At 41.7% G+C, this 25,151-nt stretch overlaps 1 protein-coding gene across 1 annotated transcript in view; it reads right to left on the reverse strand.

Annotated features, from left to right (window-relative positions):
• The window catches only part of nploc4 (NPL4 homolog, ubiquitin recognition factor), a 46,767-nt gene extending 27,443 nt beyond the window's left edge, over window positions 1–19,324 (reverse strand). The window contains exons 1-3 of the mRNA XM_055931960.1: window positions 19,011–19,324; window positions 17,229–17,309; window positions 2,496–2,605 (exon numbers count right to left, since the gene is read on the reverse strand). Coding sequence (XP_055787935.1) covers window positions 2,496–2,605; window positions 17,229–17,309; window positions 19,011–19,025 — 206 coding nt within the window. The 5' untranslated portion in view covers window positions 19,026–19,324. The remainder of the gene's footprint in view (window positions 1–2,495; window positions 2,606–17,228; window positions 17,310–19,010) is intronic.
• Between the last annotated feature and the right edge of the window lie 5,827 nt (window positions 19,325–25,151).

Below are 25,151 nucleotides of genomic sequence, written 5' to 3' on the forward strand. Positions count from 1 at the left end.
AGTGAACTTGGAGTCACGCGATGATAGGGCTGTAGTCCTCCCACTACGACATGCAGTTTATTAGGCTACAGAGGAAATAAATTGTGATGAACTTCACAGGGTGGTGAAAGTGCACGGTGATCTTGATGCTCCTTTCCAATAAATATTGGGGGTCTTCTTCTGGTGACATGATCGATGCTCGACTGCAATTTGGCAAATATTCGCTTTTATCCATAATAATGTCATCTACCCGCACTGTATCTGCGAACTATCGGCTGGAGCTCACCTGCCAAGACCAGAGTAGGCACATTTGCGAATTAAAGCAACAGTTTGTGTGACAAAACTAAATCATTAGAGTTGAAAATGTGATGGTAACATCTTGAACTTTAGATATTTATTCGGTACATGAAGTACATTGTGTGCACTGTCATCACGCACTGATTTTTATCCGCAATAAGACCAATTAGTGGAAACACCTCTGTGTGCGCATATTATCTTTATGCAGATTATAGATTATTTGCATTAAAATAGGTCGCCAAGTGGATGGAAACCTATCTATTTAAGGCCATTTTTTGCTCTAGATTGCAGAAAATGGCAGTTAAGGTGTATATAAAAAAAATAATAATAAATAAAAAAAACTATACTCAGCAGCACCACCAGATTGTTAACCTGTTGAGGCTGGGGGCGCTGTTGTCACTATTTATGGTAATCGTGTAATTTTTGAAACGGCTTCCTACAAAATTCTTGATCGTACAATATGCATATTATTATTATTATTGGATAGAAAACAGTCTATAGTTTCTATAGGAGTTGAAATTTTGTCTCTAAGTGGAACAGAACCCATTCTACAGCAATTTCCCTGACATGGAGTCAAATTTCAGAAATTTTGGCCACTGTTCTGGAGTCAGTTTTAAAGCCAATGTTATTCCTATGAGTATACGGACACTGCTTACGTCTTCCCCTGGATGCCTTTACGTGATGACGATTTGAATGGGGTCGATTGCGCGTTCACAGGCACTATAAATTAAAAAACCCTGTAGCTAGTCACTCTTTTGGAGCTGCGTCATGCGCCTGGAGGACACCGACCCGCACCTGTTCCAAGCATTAGTGTTGGGAGTAATCTTTCTCCGGTCATGTTAAGACTCGTTATAGGAGTTTAAAAACATCATAAGGTAGTTAATTTAAAGCGTTTTATAGCAATTTATATCCGTTTAGTGCGATTTTGGGACATTTATTTCTGAAACGCTGTGAATCGCCGGGCACGCTTCCAGTTCATGCTGAACGCAGTTGGCATTTCCACATGGCAAGAGGACAGCTTTCCACCAAAAGACGATTAGACCCAAGAAAGGATCCTTTGCCCAAGATACTGATGGAAGAACAGCTCAAAGTAGGAAATTTTTATTATGATAAATCATGTTTGTCGAAAAATGTTAGTGGCTTAGGACGCCATGTTTTTTGACGTAGCTTCGCTTGGCGCAAACTGTATTGAAAAGTAAGGATAATTTAAAAAATGTAATTCCGCGATTGTATTAAGAATTAAATTGTCTATCAATCGCTGTCCACCCTATATTTTTTAGTCACGTTTATGAGTATTTATGTATACGAGTAGATCACTGTCTAATATGGCGCACGGACATTTTCTCACCAGCTGGGCTACTTTCCCCATTGTCTAACCATGATTTTGGTGGCTAAATATGCACATTTTCGAACAAACTGTATATGCATGTTGTAATGTGATGTTACAGGGGTGTCATCTGAAGAATTCTGAGAAGGTTAGTGAAAAAAATAATATATTTTGGCGATGTTTACGTTATCGCTCACTTTGGCTAGAATTAATGCTGGGGTAATGTTTGCACATGTGCTATGCTAATATAACGATTTATTGTGTTTTCGCTGTAAGACACTTAGAAAATCTGAAATATTGTCTGTATTCACAGGATCTGTGTCTTTCGATTAGTGTATGCTGTGTATTTTTACGAAATGTTTGATGATTAGTAAGTAGGTAAACACGTTGCTCTATGTAGTTATTCTAGTCCATTTGTGACGGTGGGTGCAATTGTAACCTATGCCATCTACCTGAAATATGCACATTTTTCTAACAAAACCTATCCCATACCATAAATATGTTATCAGACTGTCATCTGATGAGTTTTTTTTCTTGGTTAGGGGCTATAAATATCTTAGTTTAGCCGAATTAGTGATAGCTACTGTTGTTGGTGGACAAAGAAAAATTGAGGATTATGCTAATGTGTTTTTAGCTAATAGATTTACATCTTTACATAGTGTCTTCCCTGTAAAACATTTAAAAAATCGGACATGTTGGCTGGATTCACAAGATCTGTGTCTTTCATTAGCTGTATTGGACTTTAATGTGTGAAAGTTAAATATTTTTAAAAAAAAAATTTTTTGAATTTCGCGGCTCTGCCTTTTCAGTGGGGGTGGGGGGGGGAGTGCCGCTAGCGGCACCCTCATCCTAGACAGGTTAAAACAATAACTTAATGTTTCTCCAAACTCACTTGATCTTGAGCAGGCTGAGGGTCTTATTCTGGGACTGGATCTCATCGGTCTTGTTGCGGTTCAGGAAGATAGAGAAGCCATTGGAGGTGAAACCAAACTCTTTGCCCACCTGACAGTAGAAAAAGGGTAATAATGATTAGTCTCGCCTGCCAGACCCATGGTACGGCTGTGGAAAGAAACTAGGTAAAGAGATTAGGTAATGATGAGCTTTACTTTAGAGCAGCGGTTCCCAAAAGTTGTATAGTCCCATACCCCTTCATAACATTCAACCTCCAGCTGCATACCTCCTCTAGCACCAGGGTCAGCGCACTCTCAAATGTTGTTTTTTGACATCATTGTAAGCCTGCCACACACACACACTGTACAATAAAATGTTTAAACATAAGAATGAGTGTGAGTTTGTCACTTCCCACGAGCCGGGTTGTGACAAAGAGCTCTTATAGGACCAGGGCACAAATAATAATCAATAATTTTGCTCTTTATTCAACCATCTTACATATAAAACCTTATTTGTTCATCGGAAATTGTGAATAACGCACCGCAGATAAATGAGAAGGGTGTGCTTGAAATGATGCACATAACACTGCAATGTTGGGTTGGAGAATGTCTCCGTCTTAAATCATTTTCCACACAGTCCGTGCCTGTATTTAGATGTATTCGTGTTAGTGAGGGCCGAGAATCCACTCTCACATAGGTAGGTGGTTGCAAAGGGCATCAGTGCCTTAACAGTGCAATCTACCAAGGCAGGATAGTCTGAGCGCAGCCGTATCCAGAAATGTGGCAGTGGCTTCTGATTCAATTACATTTGCACAGAACCTCTTATTGCAATTTCGATGGGGCTCTCTTGTTCAGATATCGGTAAGTGGACTGGAGGCAGGGCAGGAAAAGGATAACAAATCCAGTTGTTTGTGTTGTCCAGTTAGGGAAAGTACCCGCGTAAAACGCACACCCAGCTCACTCAGGTGCTTCGCTATATCAGATTTGACATTGTCCATAAGCTCGAGTTCATTTGCACACAAAAAAAAAATCATACAAATGATGGAAAGACCTGTGTTGTTCTTAATGCAGAGAAGAACTACAACTTCTTAATCATAGCCTCAATTTTGTCCCGCACATTGAATATAGTTAGAGATCCCCTGTAATCCTAGATTCAGACCATTCAGGAGAGAAAAAACATCACCCAGATAAACCAGTAGTGTGCGAAACTCATCATGCAAGCGGTCAGACAAGTAAAAATTATGGTCAGTAAAGAATACGTTAAGCCCTTCTCAATTTAAAAAAAAACATGCCAATACTTTACCCCTTGATAACCAGCGCACTTCTTCTGTATGTTGTAAAAGCGTTACATGGTCGCTGCCCATATCATTGCATAGCGCAGAAAATACACTAGAGTTTAGGGGCCTTGCTTTAACAAAGTTAAACCATTTTCACTGTAGTGTCCAAAATGTCTTCCAAGCGGTCAGGCATTCCCTTGGCAGCAAGAGCCTCTTGGTGGATGCTGCAGTGTACCCAAGTGGCATCGGGAGTAAGTGCTTGCACGTGCATTACAACTCCACCATGTCTCCCGGTCATGGCTTTTGCGCCATCAGTACAGATACCAACATGAGCAGGAGCTACATTTGGCTACATATGGACCGTTCGTGGAATTCCCAAGAGAAAGTAACAGTTAATGTTGGTTTTAGGTGCCAAGCCAAATTTCTTCAGCCTCCTGAGGTTGAAGAGGCGCTGTTGCAACTTCACCATACTGTCTGTGTGGGTGGACTATTTCAGTTTGACAGTGATGTGTATGCCGAGAAACTTAAAGCTTTCCACATTCTCGACTGCGATCTAGTCGGTGTGAATAAGGGGGGGGCGGGGGGGGGCTCCCTCTGCTGTTTCCTGAAGTCCACAATCATCATCTTTGTTTTGTTGATGTTGAGTGAGGTTATCTTCCTGGCACCACACTCTCAGAGCCCTCACCTCTACCCTGTAGGCTGTCTCATCATTGTTGGTAATCAAGCCTACTATTGTTGTGTCATCTGCAAACTTGATTGAGTTGAAGGTGTGCTTGGCCACAAAGTCCTGGCTGAACAGGGAGTACAGGAGGGGGCTGAGTACACACCCTTGTGGGACCCCAGTGTTGAGGATCAGCAGAGTGGTGTTGTTTCCTACCTTCACCACCTGGGTGGGCCCGTCAGGAAGTCAATGACCCAATTGCACAGGGCGGGGTTCAGAACCAGGGCCCCAAGCTTAATGATGAGCTTGGAGGGTACTATGGTGTTGAATGCTGAGCTATAGTCAATGAACAGTATTCTTACCTGGGTATTCCTCTTGTCCACATGGGATAGGGCAGTGTAATGGCGATTGCACCATCTGTGGATCTATTGTGGCGGTAAGCAAATTGAAGTGGGTCTAGGGTGTCAGGTAAGATATGATCCTTGACTAGTCTCTCAAAGCACTTCATGATGACAAGTGATTGCTACAGGGCGATAGTCATTAAGTTCAGTTACCTTTGCTTTCTTGGGTTTAAATGTTTTTATTTAACACGGCAAGTCAGTTAAGAAAAAATTCGTATTTACAATGGCGGCCTACACCGGCCAAACCCGGACAACGCTGGGCCAATTGTGCGCCGCCCTATGGGAGTCCCAATCACGGCCGGTTGTGATACAGCCTGGGTACAGGAACAATGGTGGCCATCATGAAGCATGTGGAGAACTCACACTGGGATCGGGGGAGATTGACTATGTCCATAACACACCAGCCAGGTGGTCTGATAGGGTTAACACGCTTAAATGTCTTACGTCGGCCACGGAGAGACCACAGCCATTGGTAGCGGACCGCGTCGGTGGCACTGTTATTCTCAAAGCGGGCGAAGGGGTTTAGCTTGTCCAACGTGATGCAGCCTCATGATATCTGGTTTCCAGTTTGCACAAAGTCCAGTGAAGTTCTTTGAGGGCAGTCGTGGTATCAGCTTGACGAGATATACACGGCTGTGACAATAACCGAAGAGAATTCTCTTGGGAGATAACACGGTCAGCATTTTATTGTGAGGTATTCTAGTTCGGGGGAACAAAAGGACTTGAGTCTTTAATCATGAAACATACACACCTGCCCTTCTTCCCAGAGAGATATTTATTACAGTCTGCGCGATGAACTGAGAATCCAGCTGGCTGGACTATTTCAGAAACATGGCTCTCTCGAGATATACTGTCTGTGAAACAGATGTTACAACCCCGGATGTCTCTCTAGAAAGAAACCTTCCCCCTGAACTCGTCAAATTTATTATCCAAAGACTGAACATTAGCGAGTAATAAACTCAGAAGCGGTGGGTGGTCTGCATGCCTCCTAAGTCTGACTAGAAGACGACGCCGAGTACCTCTCCTTCACCGGCTATGTTTTGGATCGGCCTCTAGAATCAGTTAAATTGCCCTGGTGGGTGCGAACAAAGGATCCGCTTCGGGAAAGGCGTATTCCTGGTCATAATGCTGGTGAGTTACCGCCGCTCTGATATCCAATAGTTCTTCCCGGCTGTATTAAATAACACAAAACCGTTTCTGGGCTAATATTGTAAGAAATGCATAAATACTGCAAAGTGAATGTTTGCACGGTGTTCAATAAAGACATGAAAATGTAGAATTGTTCGTGTGTTATTAGTTTAAGCAGACCGTGTATGTCCATTTGTTGTGACCTAGATGAAGATCAGATCACATTTTAATATCAATTTATGCAGAAATCCAGGTATTTCTTGCATCGCAGTGCTAGCTGCGCCACCAGAGTCTCTGGGTTCGCGCCCAGGCTCTGTCGCAGCCGGCCGCGACCGGGAGGTCCGTGGGGCGACGCACAATTGGCCTAGCGTCATCTGGGTTAGGGAGGGTTTGGCCGGTAGGGATATCCTTGTCTCATCGCGCTCCAGCGACTCCTGTGGTGGGCCGGGCGTAGTGCGCGCTAACCAAGGGGGCCAGGTGCACGGTGTTTCCTCCGACACATTGGTGCGGCTGGCTTCCGGGTTGGAGGCGCGCTGTGTTAAGAAGCAGTGCGGCTTGGTTGGGTTGTGCTTCGGAGGACGCATGGCTTTCGACCTTCGTCTCTCCCGAGCCCGTACGGGAGTTGTAGCGATGAGACAAGATAGTAATTACTAGCGATTGGATACCACGAAAACTTGGGGAGAAGGGGATAAAAATTATTTTAAAAGAAGAAAAAAAATCCAGGTATTTCTAAAGGGTTCACATACTTTTTCTTGCCACTGTATATTCCACCCTAAGGAGAGCTGGGTGGACTGTCAGTCACCTTCATAGCTGCAGTGGGGTTACTCTGCCACAAAATGCAGGCTGTGTTAATTACTGCAAACTCTGTATCTGTCCGGTGGTTTGATAACTTGAGTCTGTGGTGCTGTACCAGGAAGTGGGTCGGCATCTGTAACACACTCTGGGTGTTCTTCTCCACCCTTTGGAGAAGTCTCTAAAGCACTGTGGAGGTCTTTCAGGTGGCGTTGATTTCGAAGCAGCACTCCCTTGCCTGTCTGGACTAAGTATGACCTGGGTGTGTGACACTGTTGAAGCACTGAAGTGGTCTTTGTCCAGCCTCATTCGTCATCTAGCTTTACGGCAAGGTTGACTACGGGCTGGAGTTCTGGAAGGGTTCTGACGTTATACCTGTTGTAGTAGACATATTCATGTAGCTCTGCTTTGTTTTCTGGTCGATACGTCTCACCCGCTGGAGGTCTGGCCATGCCGGTTAAGCATGGCCTGTGCTGGTCTCGCACCTGTGGCTTACAGTGGTATTGCTCTGTAGGTCATGAGAGCTAGGAATGGGACAACCGGTTTCAGGATCCCTTTGGCTGTCTGCACTGCTTCACCATTTGCTTGGGCGTAGTGGGGGCTGGTGGTAATGTTTCTGAAATCATTGTCCTTCGAGAATTGCGTGAAAGTTCTACCTGAGAATTGGGGAGCATTGTCTGTAATTAGAATATTTGCTCACCCCACCTGGCGAAGATGCACTTCAGTTTAGCTCTAGTTGTTTCACCTGACATGTCTTTGAAGTAAGCTATTCCTAATCATCAAGAGAAATAGTCCACAACTACCAAGAGATTTGCTTGTTGAGTTCACATACAGTGCCTTCATAAAGTATTCAGAACCATAGACTTTTCCCACATTTTGTTAACTTCTACTTCATCACAATCCCGGATCTGGGAGCACCCCCATCAGTAAAAAAGCTGACTAGCATAGCCTAGCATAGCGTCACAAGTAAATACTAGCATCTAAATATCATTAAATCACAAGTCCAAGAAACCAGATGAAAGATACACATCTTGTGAATCCAGCCATCATTTCTGATTTTTAAAATGTTTTACAGGGAAGACACAATATGTATTTCTATTAGCTAACCACGATAGCAAAAGACAACTTTTTTTTCCCACCATTTTTTTCCTGCATAGGTAGCTATCACAATTCCGACCAAATAAAGATAGTCACTAACCAAGAAACAACTTCATCAGATGACAGTCTGATAACATATTTATTGTATAGCATTGTTAGAAAATTGTGCATTTTTCAGGTATAAATCATAGTTTTACATTGCAGCCACCATCACAACTCTCACCAAAGCAACTAGAATAACTACAGAGACCAACGTGAATTATCTAAATACTCATCATAAAACATTTATGAAAAATACACAGCGTACAGCAAATGAAAGACAAAGATCTTGTGAATCCAGCCAATATTGCAGATTTTTTTAAGTGTTTTACAGCGAAAACACAATATAGAATTATATTAGCTTACTACAATAGCCAACCAAACAACAGCATTGATTCAAGCCAACAATAGCGATAAAGAATAAACCAGCAAAAGATATACATTTTTTCACTAACCTTCTCAAACTTCTGCAGATGACAGTCCTATAACATCATATTACACAATACATATAGAGTTTGTTCGAAAATGTGCATATTTAGCGGCACAAATCGTGGTTATACAATGAGAATAGTAGCCAAGCTGCCAACAATATGTCGGGAGAAATCTTGGGAGAGGCACCTAATCTAATCAGTAACTAATCATAAACTTGACTAAAAAATACAGGTTGGACAGCAAATGAAAGATACATTAGTTCTTAATGCAACTGCTGTGTTAGATTTTTTAAAATTAACGTTACTACGACATACAGCGTGCGTTAACCTCTAACGCCTCCCTAACCCGGATCCGGGAGCACCCCCAACACAAAAGCTGACTAGCATAGCCTAGCCTAAAGTTACAGGGATATCATAAAATAAAATGGTCATGAAATCACAAGTCCAAGACACCAAATGAAAGATACAGATCTTGTGATTCAAGCCATCATCTCTGATTTGTAAAATGTTTTACAGGGAAGACACAATATGTAAATCTATTAGCTAACCACTGTTAGCAAAAGACAACAATTTTCTTACTCCACCATTTTCTTACTGCATCAGTAGCTATCACCAATTCGGCCAAATAAAGATATTGATAGCCACTAACCAAGAAAAAACCTCATCAGATGACAGTCTGATAACATTTATGGTATAGGATAGGTTTTGTTAGAAAAATGTGCATATTTCAGGTAGAAATCATAGTTTACAATTGCACCCACCATCACAACTCGACTAGAAAAAATACAAAGAGCAACGTGTATTACCTAATTACTAATCATAAAACATTTCTTAAAAATACACAGCGTACACTAATTGAAAGACACAGATCCTGTGAATCTAGACAATATTTCAGATTTTCTAAGTGTCTTGCAGCGAAAACACAATAAATCGTTATATTACCATAGCACATGTGCAAACATTACCCCAGCATTGATTCACGGCAAAAAGAGCGATAGCATTATCACCACCAAAATGTATTAATTTTTTCACTAACCTTCTCAGAATTCTTCAGATGACACTCCTGTAACATCATATAACACAATACATATAGAGTTTGTTCGAAAATGTGCATATTTAGCCACCAAAATCATGGTTAGACAATGAGAAAAGTAGCCCAGCTGGTCAGAAAATGTCGTGCGCCATATTAGACAGTGATCTAGTCTTATACATAAATACTCATAAACTTGACTAAAAAAAATACAGGGTGGACAGCGATTGATAGACAATTTAATTTTTAATGCAATCGCTGAATTACATTTTTTTAATTATCCTTACTTTTCAATACAGGTTGCGCCAAGCGAAGCTATACCAAACAAAATGGCGGCATAAGCGTTTAATATTTTTCGACAGAAACACGATTTATCATCATAAATTGTTCTTACTATGAGCTGTTCTTCCATCAGAATCTTGGGCAATGAATCCTTTCTCCGGTCTAATCGTCTTTTGGTCGAAAGATGTCCTCTTGCCATGTGGAAATAAACACTAACGTTCGGCATGAACTGGAAACGTGCCCAGCGGTTCAAAGTGCATCAGAAAGAAATGCCTCAAAATCGCACTAAACGGATATAAATTGCTATAAAAGGGTTGAAATTAACTACCTTATGATGTTTTTAACACCTATAACGAGTAAAAACATGACCGGAGAAATATTACTGGCTAAACTAAAGCTTGGAAAGAGAGCAGGTCCGATGTCCATCATGCGTCAGGCGCAGCAGGAAAAGGACGCTACTTCCACCTTGTGCGCTTTTATACAGGCCCTGATTGCGCAATCGACTCCATTCAAAGCGTCACCACGTACTGACATCCAGGGGAAGACGTAAGCAGTGTTTGTATCCTCATAGCATTTACAGGGACCTTAAAACCGACCCCAGATCAGGGGCCAAGATTTCTGAAATCTGACTCCCTGTCATGAAAAGTGCTGTAGAAGGAGTTCTGTTTCACTCCGAGACAAAATTCCAATGGCTATAGAAACTAGAGAGTGTTTTCTATCCAATAATAATAATAATATGCATATTGTACGAGCAAGAATTGAGTACTAGGCAGTTTAATCTGGAGACCAATTTATGCTAAGTCGAAACAGCACCCCCTATATTCGCAAGATTAAAGCGAGACCACACCGAAATTAATGGCGGAATAGGAATTTTACATTTTTCAACAGAACAACGAATTAACATCATAAATACTTCTTACTTTTTGATGAGCTCCCATCAGAATCTTGGGCAAGTTGTCCATTGTCCAGAGGAATCGTTGCTCGGTTGTAGATTGTCGCCTTCAACTTAGGAATTAGCAGTAAACATTAGCCATGTGGCGAAGACGTGTCCAACTCACTATAACGCAGCACTAAGAAATATCCGAAAATCGCAGTATACTGATATAAACTGATATAACTCGGTTTAAAATAACAACATTATGATGTCTTTAACACCTATATCGAATAAAATCAGAGCCGGATATATCTAAGGCCTATAACGGGAGCTTTCCAGAACGCACTCCTGAGGTCTGTCTTACGTCATGGCGAATGTTGAAAAGACTGCACCCCACGTTCCAAGACCATTTATATGGCCTCAGATCTGCCTAGCAACGCCATTCTAATTCTCACTGTTTGCTGACATCTAGGGGAAGGCGTATGCAGTGCATCTCGACCAATAGAAGACATGCAAATTAATAAACTGACCTCAGAACAGCCTGCCTGATTTCAGATTTCTCACAGGAAAATTGCTCCAACTTGAGTTCTGTTTTACTCACAGATATAATTCAAACGGTTTTAGAAACTAGAGTGTTTTCTATCCAATAGTAATAATAATATGCATATTGTACGAGCAAGAATTAAGTACGAGGCAGTTTAATTTGGGAATGAAATTTTTACAAAGTGAAAACAGCACCCCCTATTGAGAAAAGGTTTAAGTTACAGCCTTATTCTAAAACCGATTAAATAGAAACAAATCCTCAATCTACACACAATACCCAATATTGAAAATGCAAAAAAAGTTTTTTTTAGAATTTAAAAATGTACAAAAACTGAAATACCTTATGTAAATAAGTATTCAGACCCTTTGCTATGAGACAAAAAATTGAGCTCAAGTGCATCCTGTTTCCATTGATCATCCTTGAGATGTTTCTACAACTTGATTTAAGTCCACCTGTGGTAAATTCAATTGATTGGACATGATTTGGAAAAGCACGCACCTGTGCTATACAAAGGTAACATAGTTGACAGTGCATGTCAGAGCAAAAACCAAGCCATGAAGTCAAAGGAATTGTCCGAGACAGGATTGTGTCGAGGCACAGATCTGGGGAAGTGTACCAAAAAATGCCTGCAATATTGAAGGTCCCCAAGAACACAGTGGCTTCCATCATTCTTAAATGGAAAAAGTTTGGAACCACCAAGACTCTTCCTAGAGCTGGCCGCCCGGCCAAACTGAGCAATCAGGGGAAAAGGGCCTTGGTCAGGGAGGCGACCAAGAATCCAAAGGTCAGTGCTCTAGAGTTCCTCTGTGGAGATGGGAGAACCTTCCAGAACGACAATTTTGCAGCACTCCACCAATCCGGCCATTATGGTGGTGGCCAGATGGAAGCCACTCCTCAGTAAAAGGCACATAACAGCCCGTTTGGAGTTTTCCTTAGGTGACTTTTGGCACTCAGACCATGAGAAATATGATTCTCTGGTCCGATGAAACCAAGATTTTACTCTTTGGACTGAATGCCAAGCGTCACGTCTGGAAGAAACCTGGCACCATCCCTACGGTGAAGCATGGTAGTGGCAGCATCATGCTGGGGGGATGTTTTTCAGCGGCAGGGACTGGGAGACTGCTTCAGAGCGCTCAGGATCTGACTGGGGAGAAGGTTAACCTTCCAACAGGACAAGGGCCCTTAGCACAGAGCCAAGACAATGCAGGAGTGGCTTTGCGACAAGTCTCTGAATGTCCTTGAGTGGCCCAGCCAGAGCCCGACTTGAACCCTATCGAACATCTCTGGAGAGACCAGAAAATAGCTCTGCAGCAATGCTCCTCATCTAACAGAACTTGAGAGGATCTGCAGAGAAGAATGTGAGAAACTCCCCAAATGAAGGTGTGCCAATCTTGTGGCATCATACCCAAGAAGACTCAAGGCTGTAATCGCTGCCAAAGGTGTTCAAAGAAAGTACTGGAGTAAAGGTTATGAATACTTAAGTAAAAGGTGATACGTTTATTTTTTATACATTTTCAAAACTGTAAAAACGTGTTTTTGCTGTCATTATGGGGTATTGTGTGTAGATTGAGAAGGGGGAAAAATGTTTAATCCATTTTATAGTAAGGTTGTAACGGAACAAAATGTGTAAAAAGTTAAGGGGTCTGAATACTTTCCGAATGGACTGATCTTTCACCACGGGCAACTGGGGAATGGCGTAGTCATAAGAAATTCCCTCTGAGTAGGTTTAGACTCCTGGCAGTCTTTGCATGTTCTTACAATTTCCTGGATGTTTTTACTTATTCGAGGCAATCCATACCCACACGAAACTTCACAATGCCTTGATGGCCGTTGTGCATGCACTTCAACATCTCAGTTTACATTTGTCTTTTAGCAGACGCTCTCATCTAGAGCGACTTACAGGATAAATTAGAGTTAAAACATCTTAAGGATCCAACCCTTTTTTTCAATTTCCACCTAAAATGACATACCCAAATCTAACTGCCTGTAGCTCAGGACCTGAAGCAAGGATATGCATATTATTGGTACCATTTGAAAGGAAACACTTAAGTTTGTGGAAATGTTAAATGTAGGATAATATAACACATTAGATCTGGTACCATCATCTTTGAAATGCAACAGAATGGCAATAATGCATTATTCCAGCCCAGGTGCAATTTAGATTTTGGCCACTAGATGGCAGCAGTGTATGTGCAAAGTTATAGACTGATCCAATGAACCATTGCATTTCTTTTCAAAATGGTGCATCAAGACTGCCCAAATGTGCCCAATTGGTTTATTAATAACTTTAAGTTCATAACTGTGCACTCTCCTCAAACAATAGCATGGTATTATTTCACAGTAATAGCTACTGTAAATTGGGCAGTGCAGTTAAATTAACAAGAATTTAAGCTTTCTGCCAATATCAGATATGTCTATGTCCTGGGAAATGTTGTTACTTACAACCTCATGCTAATCGCATTAGCCTACATTTGCTCAACCCACCGATAATGTAGCGGTTAAGTGCCTTGCTCAAGGGCACGTCAACATTCTTCACCTGGTCTTCGAACCGGTGACCTTTCAGTTACTGGCACAATGCTCATAACCGCTAGGTTACCCCGCTCCCCAGTTCTCATGTCTTGAGGCGTTACTATTTTATTACCATACAACACTTGTCCTTGTGAGGTTTTTTATTTTTTATTCAAGTAGGCAAGTCAGTTAAGAACAAATTCCTATTTACAATGACGGCCTACCCTGGTCAACCCCTAACGATGCTGGGCCAATTGTGCACCTCCCTATGGGACTCCCAATCACAGCCGGTTGTGTTACAGCCTTTAAATCGAACCAGGGTCTGTAGGGAGGCCTCTAGCACTGAGATGCAGTGCCTTAGACCGCTGCGCCACTCGGGAGGTTGAGAGGTTCTGTTGGGAGGTGTAGTAGGCTTTCACCTTGTCTGGCACTTTGGCTGCATACTTAGGCCATCCTGTTGTCACATGGTGTTTAATTAGGGCCGATTTCAAGTTCTCATAACAATCGGAAATCGCTATTTTTGGACACCGATTTGGCAATTTTTTTAATTTTTTTTTTTTACACCTTTATTTAACTAGGCAAGTCAGTTAAGAACACATTCTTATTTTCAATAACAGCCTAGGAACGGTGGGTTAACTGCCTTGTTCACAGGCAGAATGACAGATTTTTACCTTGTCAGCTCGGGGATTCTATCTTGTAACCTTACGGTTAACTAGTCCAACGCTCAGTCAACTTAACTGGTAAAATAACGGTAAAATAAATAAATAAAAATAATCACTAGTTAACTACACATGATATGATATGATATGATATTATGATATTACTAGTTTATCTAGCGTGTCCTGCGTTACATATAATCGATGCGATGCACACTCGCGAAAAAGGACTGTCGTAGCTCCAACGTGTACCTAACCAGAAACATCAATGCCTTTCTTAAAATCAATACACAAGTATACTGCTCAAAAAAATAAAGGGAACACTTAAACAACACAATGTAACTCCAAGTCAATCACACTTCTATGAAATCAAACTGTCCACTTAGGAAGCAACACTGATTGACAATAAATTTCACATGCTGTTGTGCAAATGGAATAGACAAAAGGTGGAAATTATAGGCAATTAGCAAGACACCCCCAAAAAAGGAATGGTTCTGCAGGTGGTGACCACACACCACTTCTCAGTTCCTATGCTTCCTGGCTGATGTTTTGGTCACTTTTGAATGCTGGCGGTGCTCTCACTCTAGTGGTAGCATGAGACGGAGTCTACAACCCACACAAGTGGCTCAGGTAGTGCAGTTCATCCAGGATGGCACATCAATGCGAGCTGTGGCAAAAAGGTTTGCTGTGTCTGTCAGCATAGTGTCCAGAGCATGCAGGCGCTACCAGGAGACAGGCCAGTACATCAGGAGACGTGGAGGAGAACGTAGGAGGGCAACAACCCAGCAGCAGGACCGCTACCTCCGCCTTTGTGTAAGGAGGTGCACTGCCAGAGCCCGGGAAAATGACCTCCAGCAGGCCACAAATGTGCATAAAATTGGCTGATTAAATCGGAATCGGCTTTCTTTTTTATCCCATTTTCTCCCCAATTTTTCATTGTATCCAATCGCTAGTAATTACTATCTTGTCTCATCGCTACAACTCCCGTACGGGCTCGGGAGAGACGAAGGTCGAAAGCCATGCGTCCTCCGAAGCACAACCCAATCAAGCCGCACTGCTTCTTAACACAGCGCGCCTCCAACCCGGAAGCCAGCCACACCAATGTGTTGGAGGAAACACCGTGTACCTGGCCCCCTTGGTTAGCGCGCACTGCGCCCGGCCCGCCACAGGAGTTGCTGGAGCGCGATGAGACAAGGATATCCTTACCGGCCAAACCCTTCCCAACCCGGACGACGCTATGCCAATTGTGCGTAGCCCCACGGACCTTCCGGTCGCGGCCGGCTGCGACAGAGCCTGGGCGCGAACCCAGAGACTCTGGTGGCGCAGCTAGCACTGCGATGCAGTGCCCTCGACCACTGCGCCACCCGGGAGGCCCCGGAATCGGCTTTTTTGGTCCTCCAATAATCGGTATCGGTGATGAAAAATCATATTCGGTCGACCTCTATTTCCTACCCAATACTGTCTCACAGTCGCTGAGTGTCACGTTCCTGACCTTATTTCCTTTGTTCAGTCTTGTTTAGTTGGTCAGGACGTGAGCTGGGTGGGCATTCTATGTTATGTGTTTCTATGTTGGGTTTATTGTTTGGCCTAATATGGTTCTCAATCAGGGGCAGGTGTTTGTCATTGTCTCTGATTGGGAACCATATTAAGGTTGACTGTTTTCACTGTTTGTGGGTGATTGTTCCTGTTCGTTGCATTCATTGTCTCCATGTTCAGGTCTGTAGCGTCGTTAGTTTCATTTTCTGTTTATTGTTTTGTTCGTGTTGTTAAGTATTCCAATAAATATGGAAACGTACCACGCTGCAATTTGGTCCTCCTCTCTTCCACCTAACGACGAGCGTTACACTGAGGTCCAGTTGTGGTCAAGACTGGCAGGCAAGCAAGCATGCGGATGTGATACAGCTATTTATAAACCACTGTTCAAAGTAATTGCAATAATACACAGCTCTCCCGCTCCCTCTAAGACCCAGCTCCCTCTCCACATAGGTTCTACAGCTGCACCATCGAGAGCATCCTGACCAGTTGAGTCACTGCCTGGTATGGCAACTGCTCGGCATCTGACCGTAAGGCGCTAGAGGGTAATGCGAACGGCCCAGTTTCCTGCCATCCAAGACCTATATAATAGGCAGTGTCAGAGGAAAGCCTATAAAATTGTCAGAGACTCCAGTCACCCAAGTTATAGACTTTTCTCTACTACCGCACAGCAAGCGGTACCGGAGTGCCAAGTCTAGGACCAAAAGGCTCCTCAACAGCTTCTACCCACAAGCCATAAGACCGCTGAACAATTCATAAAATCATCACCGGACATTTTATGTTGACCCCCCTCCCTTTTGTACACTGCTGCTTGTTTGTTACCTATGCATAGTCACTTCACCCCCACCTACATGTACAGATTACCTCAACTAGCCTGTACACCCACCAACTGACTCAGTACCGGTGCCCCCTGTTTATAGCCTCGATATTGTTATTCTTATTGTGTTACTTTTTATTTTAGTCTACTTGGTAAATATTTTCTTCTTCTTGAACTGCACTGTCGGTTAAGGGTAAGTAAGCATTTCACGGTAAAGTCCACACTTCTTGTATTCGACGCATGTGACAAATAAAGAGTGATTTGACATAACACCCACAGGTCTCTGCTGAGCCATGCATTGGATCCTTCCACAGTGGATGGCTCACTCTCATTAGCTGCAAAGTGCACAGGCAAGGGGGGACACTGCAGAAATACTCTCCCTTTCCTGCAGAGCAGCCTACCTCATAAATGAACACTGAGCTTGAGCACAGGCTGGGCACAGGGAGAGAGAGTGAGAAAGACAGAGAAAGATGTCAATCTTCTGATGCTACCTGGCCAAAAGCAGTTAGACAGAATGTGCTATTAATATGACTACAGAATGACAGAAAGAACCACAAGTTTTCCATGTGTTTGTGGAGAATAGTTTGTTTTTGTACAGAGCCCAACCATATAGCCTACAATATCACTAAGAGCCTATGTTCGTCTTCATGTCATGTTTCCATACCTTATTGAGGAAAGCGGCTGCTGTCTCTTTCTTGGTGGCGGGGATCTTCTTCATCCCGTTCGGGGACTGAACCCGGATGATCTGTAAATTAGGAAAAATATTACATTTCTGCACATCATAATCTATCATTTCCTTTATCTCCTAAATGTAGATTGCTTAACCAAACACATTGGAAAACCATATTGATCATGACTCATCACCAATGAAAAGATAACGCAAATTCTCAAAAAGTTCTACAGCTGCACCATTGAGAGCATCTTGACTGGCTGCATCCCCACTTGGTACAGCAACTGCAAGGCACTACAGAGGGTGGTGAGTACGGACCTCTATACCAGGCTGTCAGTGGAAGGGGCAAAGCAATTGTCAAAGACTCCAGCCACCCATGGCATAAACTGTTCATTCTCTCTGCTACCGCAATGCAAGCGGTACCAGCGCACCAAGTCTGGAACCAACAGGACCCTGAATACGCTGCTGTTGCTACTGTCTATCTATCCTGTCACCTAGTCACTTTACCCCTACGTTTATGTACACATAGTACATTACCATGTACCCCTGCACATCGACTCAGTACTGGTACTTCTTGTATTCAGCCATGTTATTTTTAACTCATTATTGTCATTCACTTTGTATTTGTGTCACTATTTCTATGTTGTTGTTTTTACCTTTAACTCTATTGTTGGCAAACAACCTGTAAGTGAGCATTTCACTGGCAGTCTACACTTGTTTACAAAGCAGGTGACAAATAAAATGTGATTTGACTCATCAGCTAATTTTATTAACACCCCAAACTGTCTCGCTGACATTTGTTGCAACCCACTGAAAACAGGACACTGCTGTAACTATTTAGCTAGATTTTTCTGCTAGAGCTGTCAGTGCCAGGGTCATGACAGTGCAGAAATGTGGGTGAGGGTGGAGGGTCGTTGGCACCCGTCGTTCATTGATGTAGTGACACAGTGGTTATAATTAACAAGCAATAATTTGGTTGTGATGGTGAATTACCTTGTTTAGTTAGCTAAGAATTGTAAAGGACATGATATGAGCAGCTTCTGTCATGGGCTGGCTGGTTTTTAAATAATTACTGTAGGTACGTTAACTCGCTGGATTGTTTAATCTCGAATGAACAGGGGAAACAACCCTAAACAGTATAACTTAGCAAGCTAACTAACGTTAATTATTTAGCTAGCAAGCCAGCCAACTCGTGACTAAGTAATTAGCTATCTAAAACTATTTTTAGGCACAAGTTGAAGACAAGGTCGCTATGAACACTGACTAGATAATGTAACTTAACAAAGTTAGTTAGTTACAGAAGCTATCACTTCTTTCTTGCAAAAAAACAATGGGGGCCAGGGAATGTTGATAAAACTTGTTAGCTGCTTAGGTAGCTAACAACGTCAACAGCAATGTGCCTTTGTCAAAGTGAACGTCCACGCATTTTTCAAAACCAATAGTTACAAAGATAGTTAGCTCCCTAGCTAACACACGATTTAACTATTTTTCTAATAAATAGCTATGATAGGTTAACGTAAACTGAGCCACCGTAATGTAACATGTTGGCAAATTTGAAATAAAAGATGTCTGACTAACTAGCTAGGTAAGCTTGATAACAGAGGGATTTAGCGGTTATCTAGGCCCTGTCAGTCTAGTGAGATGCTAACTATGTTAGCTAGCAAATGGCTAATTCTGCTGCCTCATCACTCCACTGGTCAGACTTTGGTAACGTTAGCTAGCTGGCAATCAATCCTAAATATTTTAGCTTTAACTACAATGCGCTGTCATACTTACAATATTTTCTGCCATGATGTTCGGGTTTGTGGTCCCGATTTATTTCACTGTGTAGCAAAAAAGAACGATACCAACGATAAAATATTTACTGACTGGACAGAATCAACGGAACTCCATTCCACGACGCAAACACCGAGTGTTACACGCTAACAAGTCCGCAACTGCCCGAGTGAAAGAGGCATCGATATAAAATCCTTCCGAGACTGTTGTTCTGCAGCATTTCCACAGGTTTTTGCTCCCTCGCAAAGAATTCTCAACTCCACGATACTCAAAGGAGTTGAGTTGCAAGGCGATGAATTTTGGCAGAGTGTAACGTTACCCTACCTCCGAATATAACGGGTCGGTATCAGTCGATACTTGTAAAAATGTCCATTCTTTCATACAATGTAGGGTGAATTCATATCAGAGTGGACATCTTATAAACTAAGACAGCTTAATCCTGAGGCGTTTATTTATTGGTCTGACAAGAGAAAATCTAAACTATTGTTACGACATTTTTTCTTCAGTTTTGATGTTAAGGTTATAAAACTCATACATAATGCACAGTGCCAAATTGTAAATGTGCCTACTATGTACTGGTGCATGAAAATACATTTTAAAAAGTTGCCAATATTATGTTTACATTTTGTATTTTAGTAATTTTTTTTACTAAATAGGACAGCGTGGGTTAGCTAAAGTGGGGCAGTTTTAGGAAAGATATCCAATTTACAATAGGGACCACCCTGTACTTAGGTTAGGCAGGGCTCTGGTTCTTGTAGTGCTACAGTATATCATGCGAAAAAAATATGTAGTCCTGTTATTAGTCCTGTTATTTAATTAAGTGAATTCAGAAAAAGTGGGACACTTTTTGCATTTCATTTTCTGTAACCTCTTTCCAACATATTAGCCTGACATGATACATTCCTGAAATTATCAGATGTTTCACAAATCACAAAATGGAATAGATTTGTAATTGTAATTGACTATAATAATGCTGCCCCAGTTTGTCTAACCTGCAGTCCCAGTCTACCAAATAACAACTGAACATATTTTACTCAATGTACACAAATGGTTGTGTCATGCCTCCTGTGAATATGATATCAACATTTGTTTTTTGTGTGTGATTAGGAAACATCTTGAGGATTCCCGAAATGTATCATGTGTTGGTTGGGCTAATATGTTGGATAGATGTCGAAAGAGGTTACAGAAGACAGAAATGGGAAATGTGTCCCACTTATTGCAAATTCTCCCTACTGTGTAAATGTTATTTTCTTGGGGTGCTGCAATCCATAGTTTTTGATAAACACGTAAATCGATGTGACTTCAGTCAAATTGCACAATTGTATTTTTTAAAACGACCGATTGCAGCTCCCAAAGAAAAGAACGGTGTTACACAGAACACTGCCTGGACACATTATAAGGTACTGTATATTCATGAAAAAATGGACATCGACTGATACCGACTCAATATAGTCAGAGGTACTGTAAATTAGCCCTACAACTGCTTTTAAATGCTATGAAAAAATGCATGCTCTTCAACTGATTGTTTCCTGCACCCGTCCGCCTCCTTCACTCATGCTGCCAAACATACCTTCGTAAAACTGACTATCCTACCGATCCTTGACTTTGGCGATGTAATTTACAAAATAGCCTCCAACACTACTCAGCAAACTGGATGTAGTCTATCACAGTGCCATCAGTTTTGTTACCAAAGCCCCATATACTACCCACCACTGAGACCTGTATGCCCTCGTTGGCTGGCCCTCACTACTTATTCGTCGCCAAACCCACTGGCTCCAGGTCATCTATAAGTCTTTGCTCTGTAAAGCCCCGCCTTATCTCGGCTCACTGGTCACCCTAGCAACACCCAACCGTAGCAAGCGCTCCAGCAGGTATATTTCACAGGTCATCCCCAAAGCCAACACTTCCTTTGGCCGCCTTTCCTTCCAGTTCTTTGCTGCCAATGACTGGAACGAATTGCAAAAATCGCTGGAGTCCTATATCTCCCTCTCTAACTTTACGTATCAGCTGTCAGAGCAGCTTACCAATCACTGTACCTGTACACAGCCAATCTGTAAATAGCACACCCAACTACCTCATCCCCATATTGTTATTTATCCTCTTACTCTTCTACATTTGCACACACTGTACATAGATTTTTCTATTGTGTTATTGACTGTACATTTGTTTATGTGTAACTTTGTGTTGTTGTTTTTATCGCACTGCTTTTCTTTATCTTGGCCAGGTCACAGTTGTAAATGATAACTTGTTCTTAACAGGCCTATCTGGTTAAATAAAGGTGAAATAAAAATAAAAACTACACTCTGGCAATACTCTTCCTCGATGAGGTTTAACGGCAGTTGGCATCCAATAAATGTTGCATTACGGCCACCTACTAGACTGGATTATATTTTTTATTTATTTTTCTAAATCAACAAATACCCTGTCATCTAACTCTACACTCATGAAAAACCCGCCACCCACTACACTATTTAAATCTATCTAGTCCTACCTCAGACTAAAAGCCTGAAAGGACGGGACACCACCACTCAATACACCCTGTAACTCTTCTGACGTCAAGTCTTGTATACCCAAATTCTTCTCTGCAGCTTCCACCACAACCTCCATTTTCTGCGATTTACGTTCCATCCCTGCAGAACGGTTGATAACCATTGCTATAAATGCTAAAAAGTATATTTTATTGAAGCATATATCACTTGTTGGCCTATCTACTACTCACACGAATCCTCTCAGGATCCCTCCACCTTAACCCATCTTCCTCTACTTTCTTCACTGCCTCAGCATATGACAACTTCTTCACTACTCTAACCCTGGAAACCTCAACCTGCCTCTCTTGCACCAGCCATTATTAATCCTCCAGCCCCATGGGAAGTTTGGCTCAAAGTGGAAGAGAGATTGACTTCATCACTACTTGTTCTTGTAAGATGTGTTGACATTCTGAATGCACCGAGGTGTCTGTTTAAACCACTAGCACACAGCTCGGACACCCACGCATACCCCACAAGCAGTGTTGGGGAGTAATGTAAGGGATTATAAAACACGCTAACTGTAATCCGTTACATTACCAGCAAAAATATTGTAATCAGATTACAGATACTTTTGAAAAAATAGATGATTACTTAAAGGATTACTTTTAAATTTAGAAAGGATGTTTGCGAAAAAAATCTTTGACACTTCTCTGTTTTTCTCAATGACATTCAAATCAACACAAATGTACATTTTGTTCTACCTGAGCGAGTCTGACCACAAGTCAGAGACCACTATGATGACACACCAAATGTGTTTGATGGATCGCGGGTAAAGAGCAGGAATAGGCTTCTGTAGGCTACAGTCCAAGCTATGTCTTCCAATGGTCAGACGCAGGTAGTCTAGTGGTTAGAGCGTTGGGCCAATAACTGAAAGGTAGCTGGATTGAATCCCCAAATTGACAAAGTAAAAATCTGTCGTTCTGCCCCTGAACAAGGCAGTTATTCCACTGTTCCCTGGTAGGCCGTCATTGTAAATAAGAATTTGTTCTTAAAACTAACTTGACTAGTTAAATAGAGGTTAAAAAAAAATGTAAATGGTGCGACTGCTGTCTGCATCTAAATATTATCCAACTTGAATAAATGCTTGGAGGTAAACATGACAGCAGTGTATTCTACTGCAATACTGCTGCTCTCTCGTTTAGCTTTTTGCGCCTTACAGATTGCGGTTGTTGTGGATGGCTGTTCACAAATTAAATGTGTATTTGAACCCAATAATGGTTGAATTCTAGAAGTTTAAGCTGCCTATCAATCATTGTTTTTTAAACCAATGGACAGCCAGTAAAAAATGCGCTCTAGCAATAGCTGCATAGTACTGATCCCAACCTATGGAATAAAAGTGGGGCTTTTATTGCTCACTCTAATTCATGCTGAATAAAAATATAAATCCATAGGCCTAATGGACACATGCTCAAACTCGCACAATTTTGATAGACTTAAATGCACAATCTGTAGTTGGTGTCGTGGCAATTTCCTGTATTACCAAATGAGGAGAGTTACAAACCACACACCAGTCAGAGTTATATTTAAATTTCAACTTTAATAATAATTAAGCTTTGCAATAGCATTTGACTTTCAACAATTCACTATCTCTGATGAATAGTTGAGAGTGTCAACATAATGGCAACTGAAATCTTTTATAGCAAAGATCCACCCCCCTAGTCGACATGACAAACCACAAATCTTAGGAACTCTTCACAAAGGGCCTTTTACTTAAGAAAGGAGTATCCCTTAGCCAGATTGCATTCGCTATAAATTATCGCTCAGTCTCGTTCCTGGTATTTCATAGTACCAAAACATTACCTCATCCAAGGCATAACTCAATTGTCAAATCTATATTCTCCCATCTCAAGTAAACCCCCTCTTCTCCCCACTCCTGGACAAGCTCATTGAGGGGAGTGACTTGCGCACAGACATTGTGGAGCCAAGAGATAATTGCTTCCCCCTTAATCATGCCATCCCTTCACATGGTTTAACAGATACATTTGCATATGATGACAATGTTCCATTCTGACCTCTCCCCTCTCTGGGCCCCAAGTGACTGAGCCCTAGCTGAGAAGGGAAAAGTGCAACTGCCAACAGTATATCCAAAGGGATACATTCTAATGACAAGTATCTCACATAAGCATATGATGTAAATAAAACATCTTATTTATCTATGTTACACAACTAATTCTGATTCATCCTCCACATTGGTACATCCATTTTTGGACTTATAAATTATATATATACAGTACAGTACCAGTCAACAGTTTGGACACACCTACTCATTCCAGGGGTTTTCTTTATTTTGACTATTTTCCACATTGTAGAATAATAGTGAAGACATCAAAACTATGAAATAACACATATGGAATCCTGTAGTAACCAAAAAAGTGTTAAACAAATTAAAATATATTTTATATTTAAGATTCTTCAAAGTAGCCACCCTTTTCTTGAAGTGCAGTCGCAAAAACCATCAAGCGCTATGATGAAACTGGCACTCATGAGGACCGCCACAGGACAGGAAGACCCAGAGTTACCTCTGCTGCAGAGGATAAGTTCATTAGAGTTAACTGCACCTCATATTGCAGCCCAAATAAATGATTCACAGAATTCAAGTAACAGACACATCTCAACATCAACTGTTCAGAGGAGACTGCGTGAATCAGGCCTTCATGTTCGAATTGCTGCAAAGAAACCACTACTAAAGGACACCGATAATAAGAAGAGACTTGCTTGGGCCAATAAACATGAGCAATGGACATTAGACCAGATGAAATCTATCCTTTGGTCTGATGAGTCCAAATTTGATATGTTTGGTTGCAACAGCCGTGTCTTTGAGAGGTGCAGAATAGGTAAACGGGTGATCTCTGCATGTGGTTCCCAATGTGAAGCATGGAGGAGGATGTGTGATAGCGTGGGGGTGCTTTGCTGGTGACACTGTCTGTGATTTATTTTGAATTCAAGGCACACTTAACCAGCATGGAGACCACAGCATTCTGCATCGATATACCATCCCATCTGGTTTGCTACCATCCCATCTGGTTTGCGCTTAGTGGGACTATCATTTGTTTTTCAACAGGACAATGACCCAAAACACACCTGAGGCTGTGTAAGGGCTATTTGACCAAGAAGGAGAGTGATGGAGTGCTTCATCAATTGACCTGGCCTCCACAATCACTCGACCTCAATCCAACTGAGATGGTTTGGGATGAGTTGGACCGCAGAGTGAAGGAAAAGCAGCCAACAAGTACTCAGCATATGTGGGAACTCCTTCAAGACTGTTGGAAAAGCATTCCTCATGAAGCTGGTTGAGAGAATGCCAAGATTGTGCAAAGCTGTCAAGGCAAAGGGTGGCTACTTTAAAAAATCTAAAATCTAAAATATATTTCAGCTTTTTTGGTTACTACATGATTCCATATATGATATTTCATAGTTTTGATGTCTTCACTATTATACTATAATGTAGGAAAAATTATAATAATAAAAACCCTTGAATGAGTAAGTGTGTCCAAACTTTTGACTGGTACTGTGTATATATATAAGTTATATTCTTCAAGAATCACTGTATATATATATATATATATATATATATATACATTGATTCTTGAAGAAAGTGTTGGTGACACTTTGA

Source organism: Salvelinus fontinalis, chromosome 1 (assembly GCF_029448725.1).
Source record: "Salvelinus fontinalis isolate EN_2023a chromosome 1, ASM2944872v1, whole genome shotgun sequence".
NCBI lineage: Eukaryota > Metazoa > Chordata > Actinopteri > Salmoniformes > Salmonidae > Salvelinus > Salvelinus fontinalis.